The sequence below is a fragment of the Terrapene carolina genome, unplaced genomic scaffold, assembly GCF_002925995.2.
Source record: "Terrapene carolina triunguis isolate 2854851 unplaced genomic scaffold, T_m_triunguis-2.0 Scaffold68, whole genome shotgun sequence".
Lineage (NCBI taxonomy): Eukaryota > Metazoa > Chordata > Testudines > Emydidae > Terrapene > Terrapene triunguis.
The window spans coordinates 42,024,968-42,042,169 of NW_020664419.1; the positions used below are offsets into that span (position 1 = coordinate 42,024,968).

Consider the following 17,202-nt stretch of genomic DNA (forward strand, 5'->3'; position numbering starts at 1 on the left):
AGACTTTTGCAGTTGCATCTGTGACTCCTAGAAGAATTATATTTGTACTCATAACTGGCTTGTGAATGGAATATAAATTAGAAATATAGTACATATGAACATGTGAGCTGACGTTTCAAAAACAAGACCTAAACTTTCTCCAAAGTTTGGGAGTGTTTGGATTCAAGGTTTCGGTTCAGCTCAAATAATAACATTCGGCCCTGGGTTTGGGTATGGATTTTTAATGCCGTCAGTGTTCAGGATTTGGGATTCTGGTTCTGAACCATCTAATTATGTAATCCTACCTGAAGTAGGTAAGCAGAATCAAAGTACAAAAGGAGTGGGCAGGAGATGAAATGTTCTCTGCTAGAACTTACGCCAGCTTTCATTCATTTAAAAAGTCTTAGCAATAATCGGCCGGACCTGATTATAACAGCCACGAAAGAATGTTTGGGAGGAGAATCAGTACCGGCTCATCTGCACGTTTCTGCTATCCTAAGTGTTTACCAGTCACATTTTCAAAAACATTTAAGTCACTTAGGAGCCTAAGTCCCATCCCATTCCAAAAGTGAGTTAGGCATTTAGTATAATTGAAAGTCAACGGAACTTAGGCTCCTCAATGCTTAACAACTCCCTTTTGAAAATAGGACTTACACTATTAAATTACTTAGCTGATTTTGAAAATCGTACTCTGTCTAGTTAAAAAAATCATTGCAATTTAGGCGTAAAGCCCAGATTTTAAAAGTGATTTTGGCACCTAAATAGGAAAATGGATGCTTAAGTCCATCATGTAGGCACCACTGACATTTTCAAAACTGGTGCTCAGGTGCCACCTAATTACCCCCCTCCAACTAAATCTCCCAGGCACCTATATTTTGGCCAGTCAACATTTTCAAAGCAATTTAACTGCTGCCTCAACTCCATATCCAATGAGCAGCTCCCAGCCCTATCTCAAGACGAAGCCCCAGTGGGCCTGAGGTGGGGAATGCCCATCTCACCAGTAGGACTTTATCCCATAGGCCAGTGGTCACCAACCTGTAGATCGTGATCGACAGAGCCTCTGCCAGTAGATCATGATCACCGGCTGCTAAAAGTTCAGCAGCGCAACAGGGCTATGGCAGGCTCCCTCCCTGCCAGCCCAGGCCCCGCACTGCTCCTGGAAGCAGCCAGCAGTCCCTGAGGCCCCGGCGGGGAGGTTGGGGCAGGGGTCTCCGTGTGCTGCTCCTGCCTGCAAGCACTGCCCCAACAGCTCCCATTGGCCGGGAACGGGAAACTGCAACCAGTGGCAGCTGCGTGGGTGGTGCCTGCAGAAGGAGCAGTGCACAGAGCCATGTACCCCCTCCCCCCCCCCCCCGGGCTGGGGCTGCAGGGGCATAATGGCCGCTTCTGGGAGCAGCGTGGGGCCGGGCAGGCAGGGAGTCTGCCTTAGTCCCGCTGCGCTGCCAACTGGGAGCCACCCGAGGTAAGTGCCGCCCAGTGGGAGCCCGCACCCCTCCCACACCCCAGCCCTGAGCCCCCTCCTGTAGCCAGCACCCCATGCCCCCTTCTGCACCCCAAATCCCCTCCCACACCCCAACCCTGAGCCCCCTCTTGGAGCCAAATTGCCATCCAGAGCCACACCCCCTCCTGCACCCTAACACTCTGCCCCAGCCCAGTGAAAATGAGTGAGGGTGGGGGAGAGTGACAGAGGGAGGAATGATGGAGTGAGTGGGGCGGCACCTCAGGGAAGGCGTAGATCCCCATTGCACTTAAATTCAAAAGTGATTTTGTGCATAAAAAGATTGGAGACCACTGCCATAGGATCTTGTCAGGATCTTTGTTGCTCCCACTGAAAGAAAACCATTGATGACAAGCCTGATTTCTGAATTACAACTTTTTTTTTTTTTCATGTATAGAATATCAGGGTTGGAAGGAACCTCAGGAGGTCATCTAGTCCAACCCCCTGCTCAAAGCAGGGCCAATCCCCAGACAGATTTTTGCCCTAAATTGCTCCCTTAAGGATTGAACTCACAACCCTGGGTTTAGCAAGCCCATGCTCAAACCACTGAGCTATCTCTCCCCCACTGCTCAATGGTTAGTAGATTTTCATCCATGGAAACCACAATGCAATATGACAGTGACAAAAGTGGTGGTCCAATTGGCAATCAGGTGCCACAAGCTTTCACTGATCATCATAAAAGCCTAAGAAACAAAAAGATAGTGTCTTCCTCCTCCACATCATCCTTCCAGTAAAGATCCTGGTAATAAAATCAACTAATTGATTAAATCTCCTAGTTTGCAATTTAAATTAAGGCAACGTAGACTAATCTAATGAACTACAAATGCTTTATACATTCCTTTTTGTTTATGTTTTACATCTAGTAGTGTGGTTTCAATATTTCCTGCAGGAATTTGAATCTCCAAGCCATTTTTTCATACATGATAGAGTGATTTCCCCCTCAGTTTAAGAAGAAACTGGTATGGAGAGCCGGTGCAAAGTCCTCCTCATCTGTTATGCCATGCAAAGGAACTCGGGGGGTTCTACTAGCAAAACTGCTGAATTTGGATGTCTGTGCACCACAGGAAGTGTTTCTGCACCAGCCTAGGCAGTGTGGAAGTTCGAGTAGGCTAGGAGAGGGGACATACATTCACTCCTTTGCAATGGCTCTAGGACCATGTGTAACTAGTATGGAGGACCTGTGGCTCTTTGTGGAATGGCAGCATAAAGGAAGGCTACACAGTAATTCTGTACCCTGGTTCTGTATTGGGGTCAGTTCCCAACCACTCATAGAGTGTTCAAATTCCGTAGCTTAATGGGCATGGGGTAGATTTTTACACTTAGGCCCTAATTCAGCAGCATATGCTTAAATTTGAGCACGGGCTTAAATCCAAATGAAGTTAAAGGGATTTAAGCACATACTTAATTACTTTGATAAGTAGGGATGGATTTAAGTTTAAAGTTAAACACATCCTTTCGTGATTTGATGAATTGAGGCCTTAATTAACGGCACATTACTTTCCCAAACTACCATGAAAATTCCAAGTAAGACCTAACTATTTTTATGGGTATACATTTGATCTAGTTGGTATTATTGAAACCTGGTGGTATGATTTACATTATTGGAGGGTTAAAATCAGTGGTTATGACCTATTTAGGAAGGACTGAGTGGGCAAAAGGGGTGGGGGAATGGCACTATGTCAAAAATGGCATTACCTGTTTCTAAGTCACTGATAACTCAGAAGAAAATGATCCTGAATGCTTATGGATCAATGTGCTAATAGATAAAGCACAAGATGAAATATTGGTGGCTGCCACAGACAAAAATCATATCTGGGAAGAGGATGGCCACTTTCTTGCATACCTATCTATAATGTGTAGGGGAAAAAAGGTGTGTTATCATGGGGAAGTTCAGTTTGAGTTACATCTGCTGGAGGTCTCATGCTGCCAATACTAAAATATTCTTGGAATTTCTAAACATTATAAATGACAATTTCCTAACTCAAAAAGTGTTGCAGCCAGCACAGGAGAATTCTTTATTAGACCTTGTCTCAACAGATAAAAAGGAACTGACCATAGAACTAAAAATTAATGGTAGCTTAGGTACAAGTGATCATGGCTTGATCAAATTTATAATGTGCACACAGAATAAAGTCCAGACAATTAATATATTTATGATACTTTAATAAGGCCAATTTCATAAAACTGAAAACAATTATGAGCCAAATTATGTAGTAGGAAGAATTTAATGAAAATAATGTGAATATTTTAATAACAGCTTACTGGACTCTCAAAGAGCCCTCAATCAAGGAAGAAGGCTTTATTAGTTAAGAAATAAATAAATAACTGGTTTTGAGGGGGAGTGAAGGCAGCTGTACAAAATAAAAAACAATATTTAACAAATGGAAGAAAGGGGAAGTTGATAATAATGAATATAATCAGAAGTTAGGAATTGTAGAAAATTGAGAAGGGAAGCCAAGGGGCACAAGAAGAAATCTATGGTAAGCATAGTTAAGGACAATAAGGAGGAGTTTTAAAAATATATTAGGAACAAAAAGAATCCTGATAATAGTGTTGGTCCATGACTAGATGAAAATGGCAGAATTATCAATAATACTGCAGAAAAAAGGCAAAAGTATTCAATAAATATTTCTGTTCTGTATTTGGGGAAAAATAGATGATATAATCTCATCATATGGTGATAACATTATTTCTGTTCCCATCTCTGGAGGACATTAAACAAAAACTACTAAAGTTAGACATTTTTAAATCAGCAGGTCTAGATAACTTGCATCCTATAGTTTTAAAAGAGCTGGCCAAGGAACTTGCTGGATCATTAATACTGATTTTCAAAAAGTATTGAAGCACTGGGAAGATCCAGAAGACTGCAAGAAAGCTTTTATACATTTTTGTAAAGGGTAAAGAGGATGACTGGATAATTATAGGCCTGTCAGCCTGACATTGATCTCAGGCATGATAATGGAACAGCTGATACAGGACTCAATTAATAAACAATTAAAGGAGGATAATGTAATTAATGCAAATCAACATAGTTTTATGGAAAAATAGATCTTGTCAAACTAACTTGATATTTTTTTATGAGATTACAAGTTTGGATCACAAAAGTAATAGTGTTGATGTAATATACTTAGACTTCTTAAGGTGTTTGACTTGGTACCACACAACAAAAGTAGAACAATATAAAATGAACATGGCACACATTAAGTGGATTAAAAACTGGTTTACAGATATGTTTTAAAATGTAATTGTAAACAGAGAATTGTCATCAAGCAGGTGTGTTTCCAGTTTGGTCCTGCCGGGCCTGATTCTTGGTCCTACGCTATTTAACATTTTTATCAATGTCCTAGAAGAAAACAAAATCATCACTGACAAATTTTTCAGTTTTAGAAAAATTGAAGAAATGGTAAATAACGAAGAGGACAGGTCACTGATTCAGAGTGATCTGGATCACTTGGTGAACTGGATGCACATAAAGAAGATGTGTTTTAATACAGCTAAATGTAAATGTATATACCTAGGAATAAAGAATGTAGGTCATACTTACATGATGGGGGATTCTATCCTGTGAAGCAGAGACACTGAATCATGATGCATATCAGCTGAACACGAGCTTCCCCTCTGATGTGGGGGCCAAAAGAGCTAATTCAATCCTGGGATACATAAAAAGGAGCATAGAGGTTATTTTATCTCTGTATTTGGCACTGATGCAACCATTGCTGGAACACTGTGTTCAGTGCTGGTGCTCACGATTCAAAAAGGATGTTGATAAACTGGAGAGGGTTCAGACAAGAGCCATGAGAACGAGTAAAGAATTAGAAAGCATGCCTTATAGTGGTGGAATCAGAGCTCAATCCATTTAGCTTAACAAAGAGAAGGTTATGCGATGGCTTGATTACAGTCTATAAGTACCTATATGGGGAACTGTTAAAGATTCTGTGTGTAGTTCCGTTTTGGTGTCCCATTTTTCACAAAACTGTCTCTCCTCTATTTAACTCAAATTAGCCCCAGGGCTTGCAGTCTTCTTTTACCTCCCTATCAGTTCTCTGGAGCAGCCTAGGTTTGTAGCCCCTCCACCATCTCAAGCCCTTCTGCCTCCTTTCTCCCTGTTCTCCTTCCCTTATAGCTGGGCTTGTTTTCTTTACTGGTCTTAGCTGTGGGTCTGTGTCTCTGGCAGTTCTGTGCCAGTGTGCTCAACCTGGTTGCCTCTCAGTGAGGAAGGTGCTCCTCTCTCCTCTGCCTATGTCCTGTAAATCCCATTACAGGAACAAATATTTAATAACGAGCTCTTCAGTCTAGCAGAGAAAGGTATACACGATCCAATGGCTGGAAGTTGAAGCTGACAAATTTAGACTGGAAATAAACCATAAATTTTAATGGTGAGTGTAATTAACCATTGGAATAATTTACCAAGGGGTGTGGTGGATTGTCCATCAGTGACAATTTTTAAATCAAGATTGAATGTTTTGGGGAAAGTTTTATAGCTTGTGTTTTACAGGAGGTCAGACTAGATCAGGGGTCGGCAACGTTTGGCACGCGGCTCGCAAGGGTAAGCACCCTGGCGGGCCGGGCCAGTTTATTTACCTGCTGACGTGGCAGGTTCGGCCGATCACGGCCCCCACTGGCCGCGGTTCGCTGTTCCGGGCCAATGGGGGCGGCGGGAAGCCGCAGCAAGCACATCCCTCGCCCGCGCCGCTTCTCGCCGCCCCCATTGGCCCGGGACGGCAAACCGCGGCGAGTGGGGGCCGCGATCGGCCGAACCTGCCGCGTCAGCAGATAAATAAACTGGCCCGGCCCGCTAGGGTGCTTACCCTGGCGTGCCGCGTGCCAAACGTTGCCGACCCCTGGACTTGATGATCACGATGATCCCTTTTGGCTTTGGAATCTATGAATATTTCTTGTGAATTAAATGACTCCAAAATATATATGAATATACAACAGCTATTCATAGGATGTATATATTCATAACTTAAAATTATAGGATCGTCTAAACAGCATTCTTAAAATTTTACAGCGATGTTCTACTGAAATGCAATTTAATGTCTTTAAAGCCTATATCACGTACACTATAGCAATGTAGATGTATATTTGTTATTGCAAATCTTAATCTTTTTATATGACTGAAAAAATTAGTTTATGGGAGCCACAATTAAAATAATTTGCAAAGTACCAGCATAACACTATTAAAATAAAATAAATGCTGCAATATTGTACCAAAATACAGCTAATTTAAATGCAAAACACTTTTTATGGGCTATTTGTCTGTGCTGATATATGTTAGGGGAATTAAAAAGAAGTTTATTTAAGTAGAGTGAAAAAATGGAGAAAATAAGGGCTGTAAAGCAAGATTTACTACTGTGTAAGAAATATTAAACATGCCTGCACAAAGGCCACTTGAGGAAAATTGATTACAAGAAATTTGTGACTAGTCATACCGTGGCATAGAAAGAGAGCCACAGGGCTGAAATGACAGTACAGTTTGTGGTGGTTGAATTGTAGGAATGTGACATTGATCTGAAATGGGACCCGTTTGAAGTAGTAATTGTCAATCTGTGCAATTAAAGGATGGCCCAAAGTCTTACTCAATTAGCTCTTTTGGCATGACCACTTAGTTTATAAAATCCCATCGTCTTCAAAAATTGTCATTCTTCAAGTGGAGCCTGTAGAAGACGGTTTGGTTTGGGGTTGGTTAGTAGCCATCTAGGATTGTATCTGAAATTTTCCTTTTGCAAAAATACAAAAATGCCTCATTTAACAGACTGTTCTTACTACAAGGTGAGCCAATCAAATATACTATGAGATTTGATGAATGAATGCTGCTGTTTAATTACTGAAACACAGTTAGATTACATGTTGGTTTAGATTCCGTTTATTCATTGTGACACGTATAAAACAATATGTTTTATTGTGCATGCATGTTTAAACATTTGACTGCCATTTTTTGCAGGTATGGTCAGTGTTTTCAATTAGAGATGAACAATGAGTTTGAAAAAAGGAAAGAAATGTACCACAGTTACTCGGTATTCTCAAGATTATGTATAGTGATTGTATTTCTCTCCCCTCTTTCCCCCGTCTGGTCATGTAAACAAATTATGTAGCCCTAAGGAAGGGAGAGGGGAATAATGGTATGTGAAGTATCTAATTAATGTATAAGGGAGTGAAATCTACCAAAGATTGAGATTTATAATGATTCTACAATGCTGATATAAGGGCCAGATCTTCACCTGGTTTAAGTCAGCGTAGCTCCATTAAAGTAAATGCATCTATTTACTCCAACTGAAGATCTGGCATTTTATGTTCTTCTTTACCACAATTAGATTATAAAGCAACATTATGTATAAATAATTGTATTGATAAATGTAAACTTCAAAAATTATTTCCTTTTCCCCACAGGTACAAACACACTTGGAAAATCAATCTAGACATCACATTCAGCAAAGCCAGAAACACCAAGTGAAACAATACCTGACACTTGACACCAAGCTCTCCAGCCAAACCCTCTCACTGTCCCACTGCCATACAGTCCAGCCTGCAGGAGCTACACCCGTTCCAAGAAACGGACATATGCCTCCTGTCAGCGATATTGGCGCTCCAGAAAGTCCAGTTACCAAGTTACTGGGTCTTGGAGGACAACATGAAAATGTGGTATGGCATGTACGTTTAAGATACAGGCAGGGCTGAGGGCAAGTATGGGAGAATGGTGGTTATCTTGCACACCTAGTGCTACTTGTGAATAATAATTAAATGTATGTGTACCAGTTCTTTCCTGCATCACATCAGTGTTCCCTTTCTTATGGCCTTATTTTGCAGCCCTTGTTCACCTGAGTACTCTTTGCTTACACAAGCAGTCCCATTGAAGTGCGTGGATTCTGAATGCCAGTGTGACTAGCTGCTTGCAGGATCAGACACTTAAACTTTCAGTATATACCTGGATATTTTGTATTTTCAGAATGCATGTCAAATGCAAAATCTGACAGTAGTATATTACTGTCCGTTTTTTGAATATGCACCTGTACGTACAAACCCTTGTTATTTCTGTCTAATAATATTATTTCAAATATATAATGAAGTTAAACACCAGATCAGACTAAATTGTAGATGCAACAACCCACTCATTAATTTTTCAGTTAATTGCTGTATTTTATATAGGCCCAATCTTCAGCTGGTGTAAATCTGTGTAGCTCCATTGACTTCAGCACTACCATTGACTTCAGTGGAGCTACACCTAGTTACACCAGCTGAGGACCTGGCCCGTACATCTTATGCAGTCAGATATAGATCATGTTGGTCTTCAGTACTTCAGTAGATTTCAAGAGATGTTGCATACTAGCAAAAGGAGAATTCATCCAATGGCATAAGAAAGGGAGCAGCTTTATCCCATGATGGGATTTAAATAGAACAAAAAAGACTGACAAATATGCTGTTACCACAGTGTGAAATCCTTTCCACCTACATATGTCCTGAGTAGTAGAGTTCTATGTCAGTGGAGTGTGAAAGGGCTGGGGAAGTGGAATCCAGTACCCCAGTGTAGGGACAAGCTCCCCTTGTACAAACCCTCCTAGCATGAGTAAATCTTATCTATAGACAACAGAATTAGCAACAGTATTTGACTATGAGGCCTTCTTCAGGGCTGCTTTGTTAAGAAAACAAGGCATCTGTGAACCAAACCAGACTGTTACTCAAAATTCAAACTGAACCCAAACTGAACTTTTATGGAGGTTTCAAAAAGTATTTTAACTTTTTTTTCTGTTTAATTATTCATCAATATCACATGTTTCAGCAGTTTCTGATTCTGGTTTAGGACCAGACAGGCTGTTCTGGATATGTGTCCAATCTTTGGAATGAATATCTAAACTGAGGTATCATGAGCTTGTGTGCTTCAACATACAACACATTACTCAACCTGCTGAATTTTGGCAGCAGCATTATATGCTGCAGTATGAGTGACCCGGATTCTTGAACAACCACAGATTCCTGGCAGCCTTCCTGGACCAGTAGACAAATGTGTTACGGATGTGACACACTTGAGAGGGGTTGGGATTGATGGTTACTAGTTACCCACAACCCTTCTAACATCTGATCTTGGTGTGACAATGTGGTAGGCTCAGAAAGGGGGAATGGGTAGAGGGCTGTTGGTATTCAGGGAAGAAAGTAACGTAGTGAACCACAACCACTTTTACTTTACTCATGGGAACTAATATACATAAAAATCCTGCACAGATAGTAAAGTTTGTATGAGGCTTAAGAATTTGATCTTTGTTTTTAATTCACTTTTGTTGATTGCAGTTTATTTTCTCTTTAGTTTCATATTATCAAAAATATGGATCGTCATTAATAGTTTAAAACTATTATTTTCTTAGATGGAGGAGGTTATTGATGACATCATCAATATGGAATCAAGTTTTAATGACGAAGGGATAGGTTGCTCCGAAGCTACACTACTAATGCAAAGAACTGTAAGTATTTTATGGACTTTAATCCTGCTACTAGTAATATAGATTTGTGATATAGAATTGAATTGTAAACTATAGTTTGATGGAATAAGCAGTTTTTTCAAGCGGTGAAATTTCCTCCCCATTGTCCTGAGTTATTTGTCTTTGTGCCAGGAAATGCCATAGGGGTTGAGGGAATCCACAGCCCCAGGATGTGGCCAGGATAAGGATAGAGGGTTCCAGCACAGTTCCTCTATTGCTATTATTGTAGATTCTGGGATGGAATAGTAGCTTCAGCTCCTCAATACCCCTATGCAGGGGTTTTATGACTAAATAGATCCATGAAAGCCAGTATAAAGTCTCCCCCCCCCCCCCCCCTAGCATGCAAGGAGTTCAGAGATCCTCAGTGTAGCAGCTACTCCTACACGCTACTCTGAAGGGAGAGAAGGTGGGGTGAGCTCTATTTGTTGCAGAGCCCCTTGGGCTGACCCTCTAACAAGGGTAAACAGCACCCATATGGAATAATAATAAGCACTGAGGTAAGAATACTATCCCTTGTATAAAAAATAGCAGTTGAAGAATAATATTAAAGCAATAGACTCAATTTTTAGAAAATGTGATGAACAGTCTGTTTACATTGTCAGATATATTACAAGTTTGAGGAAGGAGAGTGGACAAAATTTGGGTAGTAAATAACATAGAGCATTGTGTATTTGGGGAAATAATTTGAGTGTGCAAACTTTACTTAAGATGTCATCTGTTTTTTCCTCTCAGCCCCAACTCATGTTGTGATCCTTATTTCCAGACTTCACCCTCAAAGTGATAGTGCCCAGATTGGCAATTAGAACTTGGAGTGAGTGTTCAAACAGCTCTGTGCCAGTTACAGAGTTCAAATTCTTATTTTTATAGCACGTTGTAAATATGCAGAACACTTTACAGATGGTGCTTGATGAGCAGAGTTAATACTCTAACTCAGATCAGTCTGATGAACGGGGGGAGCCTTACAGTTGCAAGATGGTATGGAGGGATGGTCAGTGAGCCTGTAAAAGGCTCCATGAAAAGTGGGTTTTCAAGCAGGATTGGAATCTTTCTTTAAAACTGAAGATTTTTCATTAACTAGGTATGCTAATTCCAGCCTCATTAATGTTTAGCTTCAGTCATGAAGTACAAACTCTCTGTGCATTGTCTACTCTGTGCATTGTCTACGTGGCTACTCTCTTCTTGCAGGTGCAAGTCAGCATTTTGGTTTTAATCTGTCAAACACTATGGACGAGTTTTCTCTTAGTTACACTGTTTTGACACTGCTGCAACTCCACAGGGCCAAACAATGCCATTTAGCAGCTGGCTCCTGTTGGAGAAGACGCTGGGAGACCAGAAAGGTACAACCTCTTTCTGAACAGCCCGGTGTGTGTCTTTTAGGATAGTACAGCCCGCTCCCCATGGAGCACCTGGCTCTGCCTCCTACCTGCCCGCTTTGGGTGGTTAGATGACAGTTCTTGAGTTCTTCAGATACACTATTGTCCAGCATCACATAAAGCAGAGGAATATATTGTTTTCCTGAGTTAAAACATCTCTATATATTTGGTCATGTTATAAAAAGATGCCCCAGAGACAGGGAGAAGGGAGCAGCCAGGATTAAAATCTCAGGATTTTCACTTTCCCAGAAGAGGCAGGTATCTCCCACACTAGCTATCATCTTTGTGCCCCAAAGCAGAGGGACTTCAGTTGTGCACAGTGTCACAAGGAGCAGTAAGGGAGAATCCTTGTGCCTTCCCCTGTGCTTCTGCACAAGGGCCTGACATAACTCTTACACTGTTGTCAGATGGATCAGAATCAGGCCCTCGGTGATTATGGGCCTGGCTCACTTAGTGGTCTCCCCTCTCCTTATACTCCACTGCGGCAGCTGAGATCTACAGAAACATTAGAGACACACTTTAGATTTGTGCTCCTATGTCATTGTCTATGATTTGTTCCTCAGTTCTGGAGCACATTCCTTCTTACACTCTGCTAAAACCCAGCTTGTTAGGTTTCCACATACCATGTAAAGCTCACCTTTTCAATGAATTTTGGCTTCACAGCGTCTAATCCATAGACCATTTTCTTTCCTAATCTTTCTTAGTGGATGGTTGATGTGGTTGGGGAATTTGTATTGCTGCTCATTGTGTGTATTTCTAAACTGATGTTTGTTTTAGTTGGATGCATCCATATGTCACTTAAATGATCACATTAAAGTCTATGGGACTACTTATGTAAATAATTGATCAGAGGTTCATAATCTGCCCCTTAATTAATGAATTATAGTTATGGTATTAGTAGGGTCAGAAAAGTGAAAACAGGAACATACTTCTTCCATCTTCTTCCTGTAGGTGCTCATTGCAGTTCCACCTGTGCTAAAGCAGCTGGTCATCTGGCTTTTACTGAAATTTGGTCTAAATTTCATTGTATCAGAAAACCTGGTCCCTTGATTAAGAACTACTCAGAGTGGAGAATGCACTAGCTGTATTTCTTCTGCACTTAAGTGTCTACTTTAGATCAGGGGTATCTTTCATCACCAACTTTTTAAATCACTTATGCAAAGAAAGATAAGGGGACAGAGAACATTTAGTCTAGCTGCCTCAATACTTATGCAAGTATTTGTAGACCCCAGTTCTGTCTCTGACCATGAAACATTGGTTTCAAATAAAGCATATCTATTACTATCATCTATTACTCAAAGGAAATGTAAGACTAGCATTGTTTCAGCAGTACTACAGCAATGAAAGAATAACAAACCCGAAACACCATTTTGCTGATATAATCTAGAACTTTAATTAGAAAGACAAAATTAAAAGTCAAACAGAATATGATCAAGACTCTTTTTTCCATAATCATGAGGATCCAGTATGAAGAGACCTGTTATTCTGACTGTTATTAGTGTCTCCAGGCCCACCAACAGCAATTCCGGGCCCCAGGACAGAACAGTCAATGGGCCCCCTAGAAAGGGTCGCTGGGGTGGGGAGTCACTGCTGCTGCGCATCATGCAGGGCAGGCTGGAGACGGGCCCCGTGCTGCTGCTGGCCCGGTGTGGTGTCACCATATGCGTGTGCCGCTGGACCACATGTGGGGCTGGTGCACGCACACACACACAAGCCGTGCCCGCTGCTGCCGGCTGTGCTGCCGGCTGTGCTGCCGGCTGTGCTGCTGGCTGCGCTCTTCCGGCACGGCCAGGGCTTCCACATGCCCACCTGGCTGCCTTCGGCTCCGCTGGTACCATCCTGCACGCGCCTAGGAGCCCTGCAACCTGCCCGGGTGATTTAAAAAGGCCCGGGGCTCCCAAGCCCTTTTAAATCACCCAGGCCTCTGGAAAATTGCCCCCTTTGCTCCCCTCATGGGCAGGCCTGAGTGTCAGCTCTAGAAAATAACTTGAGAAAGAGAAAGAATGACTTTTTTAGATGCAAAAAACTTGTCAATTTTTTTGACCACCTCTAGTGCTGAGCAAAGCCAACAAAAGCCTTAAAATATTCCTTCACAAATTGAAATGGCTTTATTTTGTGTCCATTTTTTCTGTGAATATTCTAGTCAATTAGTTTGCTAGCAGTAATATTTCCTGAGAACAATGAATTATAAGCAAAATACTGGAGAATACTGGTGAAAAGCACATTTTGAATTCGTAATTATAAGTACTTGCACCAGAAACATGATTGTAGGAATTATGTTCATTCATTTAGGGAATAGAAACAAACCATGTGACCTAGACAAATTTAACCTTGTTCACTGATTACTGAAAACAACCTCTTCTCATAAAATCTACAAGAAGTGTTTGCCCAAAATATTCATGAATGAAAAAGAGGTTTAATACATCAAACATTGTGAGTTATTCTATCAGTTCTACAGTTATACCATAAGACTCATGGGCAAAAATCTCTATAGGGGCTTAAGGGTCTATCTGCCCTCGCCAAGATCTTCAGCCTCAACTTTGGGTCCTTTAAATTTAATCTTTCTCTAGGGCTTCCAAGTGAGCCCTGTCCACTTCTTGGGGATCCTGGGCCCACCCACTACTCCAGGTTCTGACCCAAGAACCCAATAAACAACAAACAGATACTTCTCAATTCAACTTACTGCTGCTACTTCCCTAGGCCTCTTTATCTTCACCCTTACTTTAAGGTCAAAGTTCTCAGCCGCCTCTCTCTCTACGCAAACCCAGTCAGCAATAAACCTTGGCTAATCCTCATGCTCCTATAACCAGAGAGAAGCATACTTCTTTAATCCTCTGGTGTAGGCCAGGGACTGGCCTACTAGGGCCCTGCATCTCCTTTTATCTGAGCCTGCTGGGCTCTGATTGGCTGTTGGTAGCCCTTCTAGCCCTAGAAGGACCAGGCCTCTGTAGTTTCAAGATGGCTGTTCCAGTGAGGCTCTTCTAGGTAGGCCTGGCAGTCTTACTTTTTGTGCACCTTTTCTCCTATATTGTTGCTTTCTTGAGTGGGGTGTATTAGATCCGAGGAATGGAAAACCTGTCGTATGAAAGGAGACTCGAGGAGCTCGGTTTGTTTACCCTAACCAAAAGAAGGCTGAGGGGGGATATGATTGCTCTCTTTAAATATATCAGAGGGATAAATACCAGGGAGGGAGAGGAATTATTTCAGCTAAGTACTAATGTGGACACGAGAACAAATGGATATAAACTGGCCGTCAGGAAGTTTAGGCTTGAAATTAGACGACGGTTTCTAACCGTAAGAGGGGTGAAGTTCTGGAACAGCCTTCCGAGGGAAACAGTGGGGGTGAAACCTCTCTGGCTTTAAGATTAAGCTTGATAAGTTTATGGAGGGGATGGTTTGATGGGATAACGGGATTTTAGTCAATAGATCAATAACGTGCCATTGAAGGTCAATGGTCAATGCGGGTCTGGCTGGAGAATCTTGCCCACATGCTCGGGGTTCTGCTGATTGCCATATTTGGGGTCGGGAAGGAATTTTCCTCCAGGGTAGATTGGCAGAGGCCCTGGAGGTTTTTCGCCTTCCTCCGCAGCATGGGGAAGGGGTCGCTGGCTGGAGGATTCTCTGCGACTTGAAGTCTTTAAATCATCATTTGGGGACTTCAACAGCAGAGTCAAGGGAGAGAATTATTCCAGGAGTGGGTGGGTCAGCTTTTGTGGCCTGCATCATGCGGGAGGTCAGACTACATGATCATAATGGTCCCTTCTGACCTTAAAGTCTATGAGTCTATGAGGACTGCTATGCCTTCTGTAGGGAGCTGCAAAGGTTAGGTACACCCTTTCACAAGGGGATAATACACATGTGCAGAAAAGAACAACAGAACCCACAAAAGTGAGCTACTGTGTTACAAGGGAACAACCCATTAGGCCACCGGTAAAAATTGCTTCACCTTGCTAAAGAGAGAGGTAGCTGCAGTCTCACAGGGGCCTGCAACCACTGGAAGAAAATACATAGATGAGCCTTGTAGCCCTTACAGGGAAACAATTGATTAAGCAATTGTCAGTTGCCTAGTGGCTCAATCCAGGCTAGTCCTTGTGATGTTGATAACCTGCAAAGCAATAGGAATGTTCTATAGGGAATAATCTTACCCTGACCGGGGTATGGACTAGATGACCTGATAGGTCTTTACCAATCTGTAATTTTTATGACTATGTTAACAGCAGTGGATAAAAAGCTCTCATTAAATCTCTCTGAACCATGATGAATGCACAGTGCTATCTATCTACAAAATCCCATTGCTATCACAAGGTCTTTGAGGTCACAATTGCTCATCATGGCATTAATAATTTGTATTTAATTATTTGTCAAATACTGATGGTTACAATTTGATAATTGAATGGATTACAAAAAATTACTGTCTGTCCCATTTGCTAGAAATCACACAGAAAAAAATATCAGGATATTTCTCTGAGTACTTTATTTAATAACTACGATGATCATTCAGGCAGGTATCCTTTCTGTTAAAAGGTGCACAAAATAATGCTGGCGTAGGCAGCCCAGTGCTGCATATTGTATGGGTAGTTTTCAGTCAGTAAGCACGGATGTCATTGGCAATTTTCATAAACTGCTAGGGTTCAAAGCCATTCTAGAGAAAGGGCCAGAGTAAATATTAACAGCCCTCTTTGCTTACTGTGGGTAACTTGAAAAAAGTGCATAACATCGATGTGAATGCTTTGTCAATCACATTCTACACCAGATTAGTCTTAAAGTCCAAGGAAGAATCAAAGTTCACCTTGGTACATAAGCTTCAGCATAGCTCTCCTGGATATTGTTTACAAGATTAATGAAAGAGAAAAATGAAGGAGAAAGACCAAACTATCGATATTGTGGAAATAATAGACTCTTCAAAAATAAAACTGGTGAGCAAATATTTTCTTTGTCTTTCTCCACTAATTTTGACTTTAAAAATATATAAAGCATGTGGATCATGAGATACTAATCTTAGAACAAACAAGATAAAGTACTGGGTTAGAAACTGTCTAATATGTATAGAACCAATAATGCAGTTTGTTAATTTAGATTGCCTCAGAACTGTTTACTGCAGCAATCTTTGAGGAGACCTCTCTTGATATCAGAGAGGACATTCTCTTCTGTTTGTAACCGAGCTGCCAAAACAAATGTTTAGTACCAGTTTTTCATGAGTTATACCAGTCTGAAGCAGGACTCTGTGGATGAAACTCATTCATGGTGTGGAAGACTGGTACACAGCTCTCTGTCCAAGTCAAGCCCTTCATAAGGGCTGCATGGGGGTTATTTTGAGGAAGTGGCAAAGCAAGGATGCCTATGTATCCAACCTGCCACAGAATAGGTTTTTATAACAGCTCTACAGAGGCCAGTACAAAAACTAAAATGGGTGTAGTCCAGGCGAGGCGACACAGGTCCACCTCACAGTAATCAGACATCACTTCATTAGTTTGCTTTGAATTCACATTCTCAGGTTATCTTTGCACCCAGAAGGGCCAGGAACATTTTAAAAAAGGATTTAAATTTATAGTCCAGCACACAACTCTACATCAAGGAGTTGATTCCACACCAAATTCCATAGCTGTACGGGATACATGAGGCCCTGGTCTTCTTTGGCCAAGCCTTTGGCTAGACCATGGATATTTATGTATATGGTAGGTACTAACATTTCTTCTGGGCATATACTGTATGTGGGAATCTGAAACTAGTTCATTTTTCTCTTGTGAATAATGAACAAGCTTGCTGCTCATTATTCAAAGATAAAAATAGCCAGTTTTCATACATAATATATCTGAGCATTAAGTACCAGGTCAAGCAGTGTACAATTATTAACCAGGTTAAAGATAAATGTAGAAGGTGC

General features: G+C 41.4%; 1 protein-coding gene across 1 annotated transcript in view; it reads left to right on the forward strand.

Annotated features, from left to right (window-relative positions):
- Positions 1–7,216: 7,216 nt before the first annotated feature.
- TFEC (transcription factor EC) overlaps positions 7,217–17,202 on the forward strand; it is a 39,452-nt gene continuing 29,466 nt past the window's right edge. The window contains exons 1-3 of the mRNA XM_024207065.1: positions 7,217–7,249; positions 7,868–8,119; positions 9,835–9,930. Of these exons, the coding sequence (XP_024062833.1) occupies positions 7,217–7,249; positions 7,868–8,119; positions 9,835–9,930 (381 nt within the window). The remainder of the gene's footprint in view (positions 7,250–7,867; positions 8,120–9,834; positions 9,931–17,202) is intronic.